General features: G+C 35.5%; 1 protein-coding gene across 4 annotated transcripts; it reads left to right on the forward strand.

Annotated features, from left to right (window-relative positions):
- Positions 1 to 2,861: 2,861 nt before the first annotated feature.
- IMPACT (impact RWD domain protein) lies at positions 2,862 to 17,357 on the forward strand. Of its 4 annotated transcripts, none has more exons than XM_070747652.1 (11): positions 2,862 to 2,978; positions 5,524 to 5,652; positions 6,069 to 6,121; positions 7,346 to 7,408; positions 8,097 to 8,182; positions 8,755 to 8,880; positions 9,963 to 10,057; positions 14,115 to 14,188; positions 14,597 to 14,687; positions 16,019 to 16,153; positions 16,602 to 17,357. In XM_070747652.1, the coding sequence occupies exons 1-11, from the start codon at positions 2,937 to 2,939 to the stop codon at positions 16,668 to 16,670; spliced, it is 963 nt and encodes a 320-aa protein (XP_070603753.1). In that variant the 5' UTR covers positions 2,862 to 2,936; the 3' UTR covers positions 16,671 to 17,357. The 4 variants fall into 4 exon arrangements, with proteins under 4 accessions (XP_070603753.1, XP_070603752.1, XP_070603750.1 ...); XM_070747651.1 differs by having other exon boundaries at positions 2,863 to 2,978; positions 8,752 to 8,880; XM_070747649.1 differs by lacking the exon at positions 2,862 to 2,978 and adding an exon at positions 2,992 to 3,151 and having other exon boundaries at positions 8,752 to 8,880.
- The last annotated feature ends 1,050 nt before the right edge of the window (positions 17,358 to 18,407 follow it).

Here is an 18,407-nt window from a genome sequence, read left to right on the forward strand (position 1 = left end):
ATGCTGGCTGGGAAATTCTGGGAGTTGAAGTCCAGATCTCTTCAAGTTGCCAAGGCTGGGAAACGCTGATCTAGCCTAGGGTCCTAGCAGTATGACTGGGCCAGTTTCCTGGTTAATTTCAATGCAGGACACCATGAATATCCTTTTATGTCCACTATGAAGTTTCATAGTACAAAATTGATGTGTTTTTTTTAATGTGTGGCTTTACTGTTTTTATTTTGTTTTTAATTATTAGTGTGGCCAGGTGAAGGAAATGGTCTGTAGCACTGTAGGGAGGGATTGAGGCACTGTGTAAGAGAGATAGGGGAGCTGTGATGCTGCTGTGAAGGCAGGGGAAAGGACTGCCACTTCAAATAGTTGCTGAATGAGCAGTCATTAACCAAGACCTACCTATGCATTTTTCCATTACATTAATCCAAAATAAATCTTTTTAGCACCTTGTTCAGTGAACTATATGGATTTTGAAGTGTTCTCTCTTTCAACATAGATCAAGAATGTAATTTAAATATAAATATTTTAAATAAGGACAGGATATGTTCTTTTTAGAGTGAGATGGTCCTAAATTTGATAAATTAATAACAAATGCTTTTTCAAAAGTTTTGGAAGAGCAATTTCACCAGGGGAAAAATAGTGTGTGATTGTGAATATGTAAAAGAGAGGTGTCAGGAAGATGAACACATATCTGTATTGTAGGATGCTGTACTTCTCAAAGGTCTCTGAAATTTTAACAGGTCCTTTCCATTGGGAAATAATTGATTCATGTCAGAAATCAGGTAAATACTTACATATTATTTCAGATATCTGAATAACTAATTCCACCATTTAGACCGGGGTAGGCAAAGTTGGCTCTTCTATGACTTGTGGACTTCAACTCCCAGAATTCCTGAGCCAATTATGCTAGCTCAGAAATTCTGGGAGTTGAAGTCAACATGTCATAGAAGAGCCAACTTTGCCTTCCCCCTGATCTAGACCGAAGAAAAGTAAAATAAAAACATATTTTCCTGTGTATAAATATATTATGGAAGCTGTATTTCACCTGCACTGTAATATCTAGGTACATTTATGTTCCATGGCGATTTATATTCATAATCAGGTAGGTATGAATGAACTACTGTATATAATTTAAACACTGAAGGCAAATATTTATCAACAATATATGGAAAAGATCACTGAATTTCTACATAATTACAGCCAGTGATTCTATATTCTCACAATCAGATCTAATTATATGGCTAGTTGCATATAACAATGGAGAAAGTGTCTGTACCATTTATTATTGCCAAGAATATCACTTAAGCTTTACACTCAAGCAAAGTTGTTTTTATTTGCCTAGAGATGCGACTCCTCAGTGTTATTTATTTGTACAGGCATATATGTGCATGCAGGCAGAAAGACACATGGTTTTATTGCATAACTTAAAATATGTTTTTTTTACTTGACACATTTTTTAAAATTTCCCCACACTGCAGGGAAATAAGTAGCTTTAAAAAAAATATAATATATATATATATAATATAAAATATATATATTATATTTATTGGATTTGTTTGCCACCTCTCTCTAAGGACTCAGGGCAGCTCACAACATATCAAAATAATGTACAATATACATATCTAAAAAGTCCAATTAATATAGCTAAAAACTTTAAAAACACTAATAACATTTAAAATTTAAAAATAATACCCCTTGAAATGAGAAATTAAAAAAACACACGAAAGAAACCAGTATATCCCGCTAATTCAGAGTGGCCCTTATTCTGAACTGCTTATCCAACTTTCATATACATCAACTAGAACAGAGGTAATTAAACTGGGCAACTTTAAAGATTTTTGGACTTCAACTCCCAGAATTCTCCAGACAGAATTCTCTAGCCATAAAATTGAAGTCCAACAAGTCTTAAAGTTGCCAAGTTTGGGGACCCTTGAACTATACAGTATTCTGAACCTTAACCATTACAGTAATACAAATGACAATATAGGAAGAATCTAAGTGATTTATTTATTTATTTATTATTATAACATGCAGAACCTAAGTAAGTTATTTTTTTATTACAATATGCATTGCATTTTCATTTAGGTCTATTTTCACTGCCTGTAAACTGCCTAGGGTCGATATTTGTCCTGAGAATTAGTAACTGTAATATTGAAGTTTTTAAAAAGCGAAGATTTAAAAATCAAGTTATATCAGTTTATTAAATTCTTTCCCCGCAGTTTGGTCTATTAGTTCTACACTATTTAACTTCAGAGTTCTTTGCAATTGATTTTTTTTGGGGTGGGTGGGTGGGTAGAAAGTTTGTGTTCCCATTATATTTCCTTCTTACTCCAGCCAATTGCAAACTTACGCCCATACTCTTGTTCAGAAAACAACATTTAAATCACATCGCACATCATCCCTATTAATTGGAGCACGGACCCCACCAGGGCTGCCAGGGGGATTTCTAAAAAAAAGAAAAAGAAAAAAAAGAGCAAGATTTGCTGTTCAAGTAAATCCAGTTTCTACATAACCCTCCTCCCATGCATCAGTTTTTAACTATATTATCCTTATTTATATTTAACTATATTATCCTTATTTATGCATGCAATATAATGTATAGAAAAACAGATTTTTAAATTACAACCTGGAAACCCAGATAAACATGGAAAACCTAGATCTGAGTTTAAATACCCAGCACTGGCAATCCTGCACTTCGCTTTGTGCCACCAACTAGCCGATCTCGGTTTACGAATGCAGCCGCTTTCTCACAATCCTCTGCCCCAAAGCGTGTCGGAAGTTTCCCGGAAAGCTCCAGTCTTTGCTCTGCTCTCGGGGTTTCCTCCAAGAGCTTCAGCCGCACCACTGCGCGTGCGCGGAGTGCAGGTCCAACTCGTCCGGCCTTCCCTTCAAAGGATCTGTGAAGTTCCGTAAGACAATTATGAGACCCATCTTTCGTCGGAGGAATGGAGGCTGCGGCGAGCGACCCGGAAACAACGCAAAAACAAGTAAGCAAGTACAGTACTCGGCTCCATGTGATAGGAAAGTGGTGCTGATGGTTTCGGTTTTATCCAAGAGACGGGGAGTTTGGTTCTGCGAAGGTGACAAGGGGAAGAAAGGGGCTCGAATGGAATGGTCAGATTTTGGATTCCTTTCCACGTTGGAAACATTCGGCGACCAGGTGGCCATGCAGGGATCAAATATAATAATTCAAGGAAGTTAATAAGTGATGCAATAGGCGCTTGCTGCCCGTGTTCTGAGGTACACTGCCTTAGAATAGGGGCAAGCCAAGTTGCCTCTTCTATGACTTGTGAACTTCAACTCCCAGAATTCCTGAGCCAATCATGCTGGGAGTTGAAGTCCACATGTCATAGAGCAGCCAAACTTTACCTACCCCTGTGTACATTAGACATCTTATAGAGGCAGAAGCTTATAATGTAATCTGCTGTCCCACTCTCGGACTTAAAACAGAATATGCTTGAGAAAACTCAAAGTGAACCGCTCCAGACTTGACTGTAGGAAATGCAACTTTAGCAACCGAGTGGTTAATGCCTGGAACTCACTACCCAACTCTGTGATTTCATCTCCTAACCCCCAAAAACTTACCCTTAGATTGTTCACTGTTGATCTCACTCGATTCCTAAGAGGACAGTAAGGGGCATGCATAAGCTCACCAGCGTGCCTACCGTCTCTCTCCTAATGTTCCCTCTTATCAGTACCCATCTTATGAATATAAACAATGTTATATCTAGGTAAATTACCAATATGTACTTGACAAAATAAATAGACAGATAGACAGATAGAAAGACAGATAAGTTCTATTTAGCTATATTGCTGTTAGTAGTTTTCAAAACATCTACCCTTTGCTATTAATACCAAAAGAGAAGGTTGCAACCATCAAAGCTTGTAAATTTCACAAGTCAAGGCAGACTTGGGAAAGCACAGGTATACATCAAGCTTTGGGTGCAATGGATTTCAGCAAGCTTATAGTTTGAAAAGCTAAAGTGTTTTGAAAGAATGCTCAAAATCTGTGTTCAAAATCCATAATACCTCTCCACTCTTTGGCAAGATTGAAATAGGTGGGAGAGTGGGAATACTAAAACAAAGAACCTTGTAGAATTGTGTGTATTGTTGTTATAGGTGTCTCTTTTTGAAGACCGAGGAACATATTTATTTCATGCAACTTTCATTTTCCTTAAAATTAGAAAATATTAATAATTTATTTGTACAAAATTCCTATTGGTTTGATTTCCTCAACTATGACTTTCTTACTGACATGTTAGATCAAGGCAGTTGGTTCTCTTTTACACACACACACACACACAATTATAGTTATTATAGTTTATTAGATTTGTATGCCGCCCTTCTCCGAAGACTCTGGGCGGCTCACAGCATAGCAGTAATACAATACATTACAAATCTAATAATAAAAAATTAAATCCATTTAAAAGACATTAATAACATAATAAAACACCTAACTATGCAGTCACACACATTCAACCTAATCTATCATACAGTAAGGCCAAAAACATAATAAAAAGGGGGAAAGATGGTAATTATCCCCACGCCTGACAACAAAAGTGGGTCTTCAGTATTTTATGGAAGGCGAGGAGGGTGGGGGCTATTCGAATCTCTGGAGGGAGTTGATTCCAGAGGGCTGGGGCCACCACAGAGAAGGCTCTTCCCCTGGGTCCCGCCAGCCAACATTTTTTCAACTCTTTGAATACATAATATAGTAATAGCACTTAGACTTACATACTGATTCACAGTGCTTTATAGCCCTCTCTAAGTGGTTTACAGACTCAGCATATTGCCCCCAACTATCTGGGTCCTCATTTTACTGGCCTCAGATAGATGAAAAGGTGAGTCAACCTTGAGCCTGTGAGACTCAAAATGCCAAACTGCTGGTAGCTGGCAATCAGTAGATGTAGCCTGCAGTACTGCATTCTAATCACTTCACCACCACTGCTTAATATAATAAAAATGTGCTTGGACTTAAAAACAACAACCCAGAAATAGATGATACTTTGTGCTGGGATGTTCAAAAATCATACATAACAGGAAGTAAAAAAAGCATTGTTTGTTAAAATGTGAATATTCGTCTTATCCAGTATTTGAAAGTGGTGGTAACATCAAATATTTAAATTCTGCAGTCTGATATATGTATGTATGTATGTATGTATGTATGTATGTATGTATGTATGTATGTATGTTTGTATATGTATATATATCTGGATTGCTAGATCCTATTGTAGCTGATCTTTATGTTGGGAGCTTGTTAATATCTCTAATAAAAGCTGTATCTGAGCTTTATCTTTTCATTCTTCTACTGCAAACACCTCAGAATTTGTAGAGAGGTATTTATTTCCATTCTCTTTAAGCTATTGCAAACCATTTCTGGAAAAAAAATTGCTAAGAAAACTGCAGGGATTTGTCTTAAAGAATTGGACACAAATGAACAAAAGAGAAAAAAGAGCTAAAAGTAAAATAAAATAGAAAAAAGAGTTAAATGTAAAATAACTTAAACTAAGTATATATAACATCATTTTGCAGATTGAAGAAATTGAAGCTCTGTCAGCTATATATGGCGATGAATGGTGCACTATTGATGAAGATGAGAAAATTTTTTGCATTAAGATTAGTGATTGCTCAGCCCAGCCAAACTGGACTCTCAATTTGCAGGTAAGTTTATAATTATATAAGTGGGGATATAGTTTGAAAGTAGACCTCATCAGAATATAAGGTTTTTATTTGTAGGTTTTTCTTTTTCTTTCTCTAAAACAGTTTCAATGTTGGTCAGAGTTTTTTCTTTTAAAAATTTCTAGTAGTGCATACAGTTCTGCAGAGAGTTGGGAAGGGGGAGAATTAAATGTCCTTTAAATATCTTGTTGATATTTAAAAAGTTGGCGAACACTCAGATCTGTTCATAGAAAATCAAATTGTACTTTCTTTATTTCATAGGACTGTGTAGTCCAAGACTACATCTTTTTGTGTACTTTTATAATGTTACAGTACTTTCAGAATTAATCTTATTGATATTTTTGCCAGCTATTTTTTAAAGAAGATACTATTGCTGGTTGACTGTTAAAATCTTGCAGGTGATTCTGCCTCCTGAATATCCAACTTCAGCACCACCTATTTATCAACTTAAGTAAGTACATGTTTTCCAGAACGATACATCATTTTAATAACACTTAACGTCAAAGCTCCGCCCATGGAATTCCCTATTGGGGTTCCCCACCTCCGTTTGAGCCTCCTGAACGGCCAACAACTCCGCTGCTCTTCTGCAAAGCTGACAGCTGGGCGGCGGCACTTCTTGGTGGCCTCCCAAACCTGAATCCAAACCTGAACCCAAACTTTTCGGATTCGGGAGAACGCCGAGAAGCCCCCCGGCTGTTTCAAAAGGTGACAGCCGGGCGGTGGTACCCAGCGGAGCACCGGTTTTGCTATTTTTTTCCCTTGCACGCATTAATCCCTTTTACATTGTTTCCTATGGGAAACATTGTTTCGTCTTACAAACTTTTCACCTTACGAACCTCCTCCCGGAACCAATTAAGTTCGTAAGACGAGGTATCACTGTAATAGATTTAGTAGAGTTGTATCACTTTTGTTGGGAGTGCATTGATAGGCAGTAAGCATTTGGATACAATTCAAGGGGCTGGTTACCCTTTATGGCTTGGTTTCTCATGACCTTTATTTATTACTTTCTGATCTGGATAAGTTATGTCGGTCCAACACATTTGGAGCGGGGATCTTGTATTATTCTTTCCCCTTGAGATGTGAAGGTGGTGGAAACTCCAAAGCAGACTTTCTCGGTCGTAACTTCCTTTCCCTGAAGTAGCATACTTCCCATGGTCAGGTTGGCTTCCTCCTTACTGCCATTTTACAAGAATACTGTAACAGTGGTTTTCCAAAGAGCCTTTAGTAGAGGGGGCATTACCTGACTGTAAACAGCTGCTGATGGGGCACTGATACTTTAGGTCAGAGTTTCTGAACTTCAGCAACTTTAAGACATGTGAACCAACTTGTTCAGAACCACTGATTTCATGCTAAAATGAGGCTAGATATGGCACTGTTCTTATTCTGTATTTTACTCTGTAACACTAACTTAGAAACATTATTACATAAACAAAATTATTACATAAACATAGATGCTCTCCAATTCATTGTAGAACCTAGAATGAGTTGGGGAGCATATGTGTTTATGTAATAATTATACTCCATACAATATAAATTAAAAATTTAAGTGTACATGTTTAATAATTATGTTGTAATTATACTTATTAATAACTTGCAATTTTTATGGTATATAAATAGAATATGGTTTAGAAAATGCTATCAATAGAAACTGGCATGTTCATTATGTTCCTCCAAGTGCTCCTTGGATTTCACAAAAGGAATATGAAGAACTGGCAAATCACCTAGAAGAAATCTATGTGTAAGTAGCATATATTTCTATCCTGTTTTAAGGCACAGTTTTAAAATGTACGATAATTGTATTTTTAAAAATCTAAATACACATAATTCCAGCAGGTGGCAGTACAATGCAAAAAAGTATAGTAAAACAGGTATGCTTCCAAAAAATTTAAATACCTAGATTTTAGACAGGGAGAATGGACCTCTTTTCTTTCATGATCAGAATTACTTTAAGAATTATGTTTGGGATCCAGAGATCTACATGAATATCAATTAAATTTCATATGTTTTTGCAACGAAGTACTGTCTACCCCAAACTGCTTTTGCAAGCCCTCTTAATGTTATGTGGCGATAATTGCATATAATAAAGAGTCATTGTAGAAACTCTTGTGTTTGGTGCAGCACAACTGTGCCTTTTAAAGCTTCTAGTTAAACCCATGCTGAGAGATCTGAATAGACTTGAGAAAGCCCCTGTGACTGAATGACATAGGTGCTGATTGGTGTTCTCTATTTGGATCATTACTGTATATAAAAGTAATTATCTGGGAGAAAGTTTAGAAAAAACAAAATTGGAATTTTACATGAGGTCAATTTACCAGATGCTTTGGGGACTTTATTCTGTGATATTAAAATATAGGATTTTTCGCATGCAGTTCTTATTTTTAAATTAAGAGCTTCTTGACTTACCATCTGTATTTGGCTTGTTTCAGACAGAACCTTGGTGAAAGCATTCTTTATTTGTGGGTGGAGAAGATACGTGAGGTTTTGATAGAAAAATCCCAGTCATCTGAATTGGGTAATATGTGATGTGTTATTTGGCCTCTTTTTATAGCAGGAAATTGACTTGTAATTGAAAATAGGTAGAAGATATTGGTGGACAAAATGAAATGTAGCAATAGGAGAGGCATTATGGCAGCATAGCAAATGGGCCAAACTTTTTCCCTTTGGAATGTTTGCTTTCTTGCCCGTTCACTTACCTGTATTTTAGTTTCTATATATGATTTGCATAGTGTGGTTTTAGTATTGACACGAGGTCATAGTTAGATGCATGGTGTTGGTGTTGCAGTGTTATATTTCGGAGAGTAAGCAGGTGAAATATGCAAACATTATGAATTGGATAGATCGATCAATCGAGAGACAGACAGACAGACAGACAGATGAAGTGTTACATATTTCAGGTTTGATAGAAAACACATAAGAGTCAGGAAAATAGTGCAAACACCTATACATTTTTAAATATAAAAATTACATAAAGTTTTATTGGGCAAAATAGCATGGAAATGGAATTTTAATATTGATTTCTTTAGAGCTCTTGCCACTGAAATACTGTAAGTATTAACTGGCACTGATTTTTTTTTTAACCAGTAGGCCCAGATAATAAAAAAATTACAGAAGAAACAGATGTAGACTATGAAGAAGAATTTGCACTGGAATATGAACTTCTTCCAGATTATACAGCTAGAACATTGAATTTTGATCTACCTGAAAAAGAAGGTAAAGGTGCTATTGCTGTCCCATTATTTTTCACGTAAGCTTATATAACAATAAAGAGAAAAGGCAGCTCAATGAATATAATAATACAAAGCCCATATGAAGAGAACAAGATAATAACAACAGAGAAGTTACTCTATATTAAGACAAGTCACTGGTTCATCTAGCTTTGGATGTTAACATAGATTGCCTTGATAATAAGGTAACGAGAGTGCTTTTTTCTTCTTAGATAATGGGATGGACATGGACATCCTACTTGTCAAACATATGTTTTACTATTGTACAAAGGTGACAGACCCATGCAGTCTCCTCTGGCTCAGATATGAATATCTGTATTGGGAAAAGTGTTGAAAGAAACAGCGCTTTAGGATTTGCAGCCCTGACTACATAGGATTCCAACATAAATGTGCATACGCGTATACATGTACTGTGCATATACACATATAATAATAATAATAATAATAATAATAATAATAATAATAATAATAATTTATTAGATTTGTATGCCGCCCCTCTCCGAAGACATATACAGTTACTTATATTTCCATATCTCAGATATTTGTTAAGACTTTGCAGTCCTTTGGAATTGATTTCTAGGAGATACTTCATAATTCACAGGGTTCTAAACAAATATGTCAGTTTCTAAAATCTAGGTCCCAGTTGAAAGAAGCAAGGAACAAATAATAGAATTCTTAAGATGAAGGAATCTTAGTTCCTTGACTTAGTATCTTGGTTCTTTGTTAAACAGAACAGTGAGGAACTAGTGATTAGATTATATGAGCTAAGTATGATTTTTTTTTACTTCTAGAGCCTTTTTCATTACATTCTTCTATCTTGTTTCCTAGTTTGAGCCAACCCATGCTTTGCATTTGGGTGAAAAACAGGATTGAAGTCTTGAAAGCAATAAGCATGGAAAAGGAAAATTTTAAAGATTGATGAACATGACTAGAAATCATTGATTGTTGTTAATATTTAAAGAGCCCAGAGATAATATTTGTGAAGAAAATATTTCAAAATTCTGTTTGAAATAGGTAGAAAGTTCGGTCAGCCATCCTTGCACAAAATTTGAATTTTTCAATTTTCAGATGAAGAGTTACCTCCAATTTATCATGGGAACCCAATTACAGACCGAAGAAGCACATTTCAGGCACATTTAGCACCTGTTGTGTGCCTCAAACAGGTTAGTAAAGTCTGCTTTCAACCAATAGCATTATATTATCCAATAGGTTAAGTTCAGCATATTCATATCTATAAATTAATTGAAAAAACAGCAAAGAATTGCTTGATAATATGAATCTGCAGACCTCACTATCCCATTCAGTAATTGAGTAATATAGAATAGAATAGAATAGAATAGAATTCTTTATTGGCCAACTGTTGGACACACAAGGAATTTGTCTTTGGTGCATATGCTCTCAGTGTACATAAAAGAAAAGATACATTTGTCAAGAATCATGAGTTACAACACTTAATGATTATCATAGGGTACAAATAAGCAATCAGGAAACAATATTAATATAAATCGTAAGAATACAAGCAACAAGTTACAGTCATACAGTCATAAGTGGGAGGAAATGGGTGATAGGAACGTTGAGAAGACTAATAGCAATAGTAATGCAGCCTTAGTGAGGGAATTGACAGTGGTGAGGGAATTATTTGTTTAGCAGAGTGATGGCGTTTGGAAAAAAAACCTGTTCTTGTGTCTAATTGTTCTGGTGTGCAGTGCTCTATAGCATTGTTTTGAGGGTAGGAATTGAAACAATTTATGTCCAGGATGTGAGGGGTCAGTAAATATTTTCACTTCCCTTCTTTTGACTCGTGCAGTACACAAGTCCTCAGTGGAAGGCAGGTTGGCAGTAATAGTTTTTTCTGCAGTTCTGATTATCCTCTGAAGTCTGTCACTGTCTTGTTGGATTGCGGAGCCAAACCAGACCGTTATAGAGGTGCAGATGACATACTCAATGATTCCTCTGTAGAACTCTATCAGCTGCTCCTTGAGCAGTTTGAGCTTCCTGAGTTGGCACAGAAAGAACATTCTTTGTTGTGTTTTTTGATGACGTTTTTGATGTTAGGTGACTATTTTAGGTCTTGAGATATAATAGAACCTAGATAGAACCTCTACTGCTGATACAGGGCTGTCTAGTATTCTAAGAGGTGGTAGAATGGGAGGGTTCCTCCTAAAGTCTACCACCAATTCTACGGATTGTTCCTGTCGCGCCACGAGGCTAGTTGTTCAACCTGCCACCTTAAAATACAAAGGCAGGATATAATTTTAATTAAAAACAGTTATCTCAGATGCTTATATTGGCAAAATACACAAAAATACAGTAGCCATGACAGATAGGTAAGTGGGTGGAACTATCTATATTAATGGACAGTGTGGCAATTTACTATTCAAAGATTTTGACAATGTCAGTTTATCTACCTCTACTATCATGTCTTTATGATTAAACAATCCCATAACTTTTCACTTATGGTAATGCAACAGCCACACAGATCAGAGAACAGCATGGGTGGGCAGATAAAATATACATACAAAACTTCTATTGATAAGAAATGGGTTGTCCCTGGTTCTCCATCGAGACATCAGTGCCCGTTATCCATAACTCTATAACTACTACGATTAAGGTTACTACTACTATTATTATTATTATTATTATTATTATTATTATTATTATTATTACTATTATTATTTTCATTCATTCATTCATTCATTCATTCATTCATTCATTCAACTTCTATGCTGCCCAATCCTGAAGGACTCAGGGCGTCTTACAACAATATAGAAATACAATTTACAATAAAAAGAAGTCAATATAAATTAAAACAATAACCCCAGTTAAAACGCACAAATCAACAATCCAATCAACACATGCATACCATTCAATACGATTTGACCATGAAAGATGTAAAATCCATGGCCCCCAGGCCTGCCAGCAAAGCCAGGTCTCTGTAGCCTTTTGGAAGGCTAGCAGGGGGGAGCAGTACGGACAGCCAGGGGGAGTTGGTTCCATAGAACTGGGGCATCCACAGGGGTTTTATTGATAAGGCTCCACCAATATCTGGAAGACTATGGATTACCCGCTTGTGGGGCCCATTTGTTTTGGGATAAGCTCCATTACACTTAAAAGTTTTCCATTCACTGCTTTTCTTCATGCATGTGTCTCATGATGTTCCAATTTATTCCTTTTAAGTGTGTTCTGCAACATTTTTGCAATATACAAATGAACCTGTAGGTAATTGGGGCGATTAGACTCTAGCCCCCTGGCTGATGAATATTATGTATGGTTGATGTCTGAGTGGGTATGATTGACTTTCAATATAATTGGGGATTTTAGATTAGATTATTTAGTTTTAAATTAATTGGATTTAGGGCACTGTACTGTATTATTTTCTCATTATATGTTGTAAGCCACCCCGAGTCCTTGGAGAGGGGCAGCATATAAATCCATCAAACAAACAAACAAACAAACAAACAAACAAAATTGTAGCACTGTTTATTTAGCCACATTGTCCTCCTTGGTCACTTGTCTTAGCCTCTTAACTAAGATCAAGTATAGGAAGAGAGATATATTGTACAGTATTTAGGAAGTATGAACTAAACTTCAGCAGTGTTCTTCTCATATAGTAAGAGAATTTGCTTTGAACTAATGGAAACACAACAAAAATAAATACTGAAGATGTATTTTGATGACTCTAGAGGAATGACTTTTCTCTTTTGAATTAAATGCTGTTTGCTTGCCAGACATGTTTTCTCAAGCTCTCAGAGCTTTAATATTGTTTTGCTTAAAGTGGCATTAATTATGCATTGTTTATTAAAACAGTTTCTTTACACAGCCTTTATTATATAGGGAAATGTAATCTCTCTGATAAGAATAATACAGTTGTTACTATATTTGAAGGGAGACAGGAAAAAGACAACTTAAAAATTACAGCCTAATTATTTATTGAAATCTTTTATGACCGCAATGCAGACAATTGAAATGAATGTATTACTACAAGCTAACCCATTGGATTCTGCAATTTACTAGGCAGGATGCAAGCAAAGTTAAAATATTTCAGTCCTATACATTTTGATTTAGTAGAAGAAAGGCACTAAAGAATGTAGCTATTTAAGTATCACTAATGGGTTAGTTATAGTTAGAGCAGATTTCCTGATTTTTGTAATTAATTAGGCCTAAATCTAGATCCAACCCAACAATCTGAAACATTAATGTTGAATACCAAAAATCACATAGAGATTAAATCTCCTAACTTAAATACTGTTGTTTCATATATATCTTAAAATATCATTTTAGTTTCTATAAATATTTTATTATTTTATTTTATTTTATTTTATTATATTATTTTTTTATTTATTCAATTTTTATGCCGCCCTTCTCCTTAGACTCAGAGTGGCTTACAACATGTTAGCAATAGCACTTTTTAACAGAGCCAGCATATTGCCCCCACAATCCAGGTCCTCATTTTACCCACCTCGGAAGGATGGAAGGCTGAGTCAACCTTGAGCCGGTGATGAGATTTGAACCGCTGACCTACAGATTCAATGGCCTGCAGTACAGCACTCTACCTAACCCCGGCTTTTGGCTGTGTGTGTGTGTGTGTGCTTTTTCATTGCATCTAATAATAATTGATTTGTTTTGAGGACAATTTTGGTGATATTATTTCTACCATTTAATGTGAAATCTGAAAGCTGCTCTATTTTCTATGTAGATCAACCACCATCAATTTATATCGTTTTGACTTCTCTTTCCACAATTTTTTATTCTACATTTTTGCCTCCTTGATTTCTTTATTTTATCCATAATGCTTATTTAATATAATAATAAATGCCTTCCATCTTAAATTCCTACTCAGTTCAGTTAAGCAGGAAAGTTACTTCTGGGCATTTGCCATTTCATCTGTTCCTAAGAATTTACCAAATCTTAGAAGCAGAGTTCCCTAAAGGAGCAATTTTGTGATCTCTTTTCTATTGAAGGATAGGAAGTTAGAATTAAAGTTTATGTTTCTGCCCCAATTGTCAGTCAAGAATGCTTCACAAAACAGCTACACAGTTCAGTATATTATAAGAGAAAGAAAGTGTGTTGGCTAAAACATGCATTTTATATTCTCAGATCAAAGTTGCACTTACTTGTATTCAAATATACAAGACTTAAGTATCAATAACGAGTTTGCAAAATCTTCAAGCAAAGCATATGAATCCTAATTATTGTCTGAAACTTTATTTTTCTTCCAAGGTGAAAAATATTCTTGCTGAGTTGTACAAAAATAAGAAAATAGCCAGTGCTACTCACAACATATATGCTTACAGGTAAGAAGCTAAGGTTTCATAGTAATTACTGCAAAATAATGAAGAGGATAAAAATCGATTCATTAATGGTTCTGTCTCTTGGATCTTTATGTTCAGACCCAGTAGAATTGCATATGTTTGTTCATGGATTATGGGATAAAGAATAGAAAGAAAAATAATAAAATAATAACCTCCCATGGGAGTGGGAGGTTATTATTTTATTATTTTTCTTTTTATTCTTTTTATTTCTTTTATATGGTGTTTTTATGCCCATGTGCGAATAAGCGGCAATATAAATTTTACAAATAAAGTATTCATGGATTTTAGAGAATTTTACAAAAGCAAGTAGCTTGATAAACAAGCAAATGTAATATGATATAAAGTCAGACACATCTTTCCATTGTGATCTAGTATTGTTTTCATGTTAAGGATATACTGTGAAGACAAGCAGACTTTTTTACAAGATTGTGAAGATGATGGTGAAACAGCAGCTGGGGGTCGTCTTCTCCATCTTATGCAGGTGAAAGGAATCAATTGGTAACAAGATATTTTTCATTCTTTGTAGCAGAGGTGGGTTCCTCCCGATTCGGATTGGTTTGCCCGAACCAGTAGCAAACCACTGGTGACGTCTCAATGATGTCACGGAACCACGTTCAGTGGTGCTGGTCTGTGGGCAAAATTTTAAAAAGTGTAAAGGTTTTTTTTTCTTTTTCACATGCACACGAATGTGTACGCATGTGCCCATGCAGCCCAGGAGGAAGCAAACTGGCAGTAAGGTAAGTCAGAACCCACCCCTGCTTTGTAGCCATAATATTTATGATTAGGAGATTTATTCTTATTGCTGGAGAATTCTGGGAGTTGAAGTCCACAAGTTGCCAAGTTTGAGGGCTCCTAGGCCAGATCTTGGTTTGCCTTGCCTTGGAAGAGTATGGAAAATAAATATGAAGTATCTAGCTTTCTTTTTAGTCATTGCTGATGGTCTGACAGTATAAATAGGAGTTTAAAGTTACAGGAAATAACATTTGATTTATTAGTTTTTCCTTTCACTTATTATTGTGTGTGTGTGGATAGATAGATAGATAGATAGATAGATAGATAGATAGATAGATAGATAGATAGATAGATAGATAGAGAGGGATTTGCATGACATCTAAAAATGAATACCTGGTAAAACTGATTGAATGGCATCAACCACAACTATGAAGATGGCTTGCTTCAAGTCGTAGAGTTGATGATGCGAAAGTACCGTATTTTTCAGAGTGTAAGACACACCTTAGTTTTTGGGGATGAAAATAGGGAAAAGAATCTGCTTAGAAGATATTCATCTGGCTAGAGTCCTTAGTCTGGTCAATTTCAGCACATTATTTTATCACCTGCTTAGGGCTTTAAAAAAACCCCCTTTATTCTGAGAGAGTAACAATGAAAGAGCTTGCCAGATGGTAAGAGCTGGGAACATTGTTAGCACCTGGTTAGGGCTGGAAGGAAACTTGTTCAGAGCAAGTTAGAGCAATGAAAAAACGGAAAGACTTAGGGCTTAGAAAATATTATTTGCAGAGAGTAACAATGAAAGAGCTTGCAAGCCAGTAAGAGCTGGGAATATTGCTAGCACCTGGTTAGGTCTGGAAAGAAACCTATTTGGAGCAAGTTAGAGCAATGGAAAAAAACCCTGCAAAGATATAAAACACATCCAAATTATCAGCCTCTTTTAGAGGGGAAAAGGTGTGTCTTATACTCCGAACAATATGACATGTCTTTCTGTAATTATATTTTGCAGGTAGCATGGGTTGAGCTGACAATTAAGACATCATCTAAATATAAATATGTATGTGATTTTTTTTTTTTTTTAAATAGATCCTGAATGTTCAAAATGTTTTGGTGGTGGTTTCCCGCTGGTATGGTGGTATCCTTTTGGGACCAGATCGTTTCAAACACATCAACAATTGTGCCAGAAATATACTTGTGGAGCAAAATTACAATAATCTATCTGTAAGTTTTAATAAAATATCTATAGCAGTAGCTTTCTTCTGATATGTTCCTTTGGTATGGGTAAGGGAGAGCAGAAATCCCTGCCTAATCAGTGACAATGAATGCTATCTACAGTGGAATCCCATAAGTTAACTTATTGAAGTGTTTTTTATTTAAGAAAAAAATACAAAAACTTCCTTGTAAGTTTTTTCTCATTTAAACCTTTTATTATTTTTATAACCAATTTTTACTCAACACAAATAGTTTAAAATGATTTATCCATATACAACTTTCTCCAACAAATTCTTGAGATAGGGATAAAGTAAGTGTAATAGAATATTAATTTTAGATAATTAACCCTGAATATATACTAGCAGTGTTCAGAAAAGAATATGTAGAACAGTAACAATTAAGTAACAATTAATTAGTTATGTTTATCTTATTTTCTTTCTTTAATTTATTTCTCTAGCAAAATTCATCTATGACTGTTGGAAAGAACAAAAGAATGAGAAAAGAAAAGAAGAAAGCAGAACATTGATGTATTTTGCAGAATTACATAGTATTTCATCTTCACCACTCAGTGACTCTATATCAGTGATTTTCAACCTTTTTTGAGCTGCGGCACATTTTTTACATATACAAAATTATGGGGCACATTGAGCGGGGGGGGGAGTGGGGGGCTACAAAAAGTTTGGACAAAAAATTATCTCTCTTCCTCCCTTTCACTCTATTTCTCTCCCTCTTTCTCTCTCTTCCTTCCTTCCCCTCTGTCCATCCCTCTTTCTTTCTTCCTTCCTTCCTCTTTTTTGCTCTTTCTATCTCTCCCTCCTTTCCTGCCTCTCTTTCCCTCTCTTGCTTTCTTTCTCTCTCTCTCTTGCTTGCTTTCTCTCTCTCTGTCTTTCTTTCTTTCTCTTTCTCTCTCTTGCTTTCTTTCTCTGTCTTTCTTTCTTTCTCTCTCTCTTTCTAAGCTTCGCGGCACACCTGACCATGTCTCGCAGCACACTGGTTGAAAAACACTGCTCTATATGACTTAATATTCTAAACCTTTTGTTCCAGAAATGTGAATACACTTTGCTGTAATAAAAAACATTTTGTCATAATTAATTAATTTATTAATTGATTGATTTGTAATTAATCAATTGCAGCAGCAGCAGATGACTCAGAAACACCTTCAATTTGTTCACTGTTTTAGCTGCTGACAAATTAAAAGTCTTTCAATATAAAAGCTTTCCTCTAAATTTAGTCTTTGTTAAAAAAACAACAAGAAAGACAGAATTTCACTTCTGAAATTATCTTCTCTTTGTTCTTCTGGGGTAAATATTTTAATAATATTTGGTAGTAAGAATTTGTTGTATCAAGCAATCTTGAATGTCTTGGATAACCCCCTTTTATGCCAAGTGTCAATTTTAATCCACACAGGAATTTCAGATTTCTCTTTTCCCATTGCTTGACTGTGACACAAACTTTAAGCAAGTCTGAGAATTGACTTCATGTTTTCACCAAATTTCATCAGATTATTGAAATCTCATTCCGCAAAGGGTGGCTGTTGAGAGGGCAGTTGGATGCTCCTGGGTTACATGAAATGGGTACATACCGTATTTTTTCAGAGTATAAGTAGTGTAGTTGGAATGTTGTTATTTTGCAACCCAGATGAATTTGAAAAATGTTAAACAGGTATTCATTATTCCAAGTAATCGAAGTGAGAATTTCTGTTAGCTTATGTATGTGTTTTGGAATAGTTTTGGAGGAGGAAAACAAGGAAAAACAAATCTGCCTCAGTCTCCCAGATATTGAACTGTGGATTGGGCTAAAAAAACCAAAAACTATGGGCAATGTACATATATGAAAATGTGTTTCAGAGTGGGGCTAGGTATCACCATCAACCACACTTATGTGTGTCTTTCTAAAGAACCTGCATTTTTGCTTGGCTTACACTATAGCTGTGCATTGTAAGGAAAATAATAGGTGTAGTTACTAACTCTGCCATCTCTTTAACTGAAAAGTTAAGGAGATTGCAGAGTTTAGTAGCTACACCTGTTCTGAGATACCTTGCCCCATTCTGCTAATGCTTTCTAAACACAATGGAGTATTTTCCTGGCTATCACTTAGCTTCTTTAATAAGTAAGTACCACTGTTTTACAGGGTTGCAAAGTGTTTCATATCCACAATAAATTGCTATTGCAAAGAGCAGCAGTAATCTTTAAATAAAAAGAAAATCCATTACTGTTCTTGTTAATTGGAAAGTTGTATCTGTTATCTTGCTATAATTGGAGAT

This window comes from Erythrolamprus reginae, chromosome 3 (genome assembly GCF_031021105.1).
Source record: "Erythrolamprus reginae isolate rEryReg1 chromosome 3, rEryReg1.hap1, whole genome shotgun sequence".
Taxonomy (NCBI): Eukaryota; Metazoa; Chordata; class Lepidosauria; order Squamata; family Dipsadidae; genus Erythrolamprus; species Erythrolamprus reginae.

Bases quoted from the DNA above. Each gene is read 5' to 3' on its own strand.
- IMPACT (XM_070747649.1), top strand. From the start codon at position 3,026: ATGGTTTCGGTTTTATCCAAGAGACGGGGAGTTTGGTTCTGCGAAGGT. The intron at 5,653-6,068 runs GTAAGTTTATAA...AAAATCTTGCAG, and splicing joins ACTGGACTCTCAATTTGCAG to GTGATTCTGCCTCCTGAATA. The intron at 16,154-16,601 runs GTAAGTTTTAAT...TTATTTCTCTAG, and splicing joins AAAATTACAATAATCTATCT to CAAAATTCATCTATGACTGT.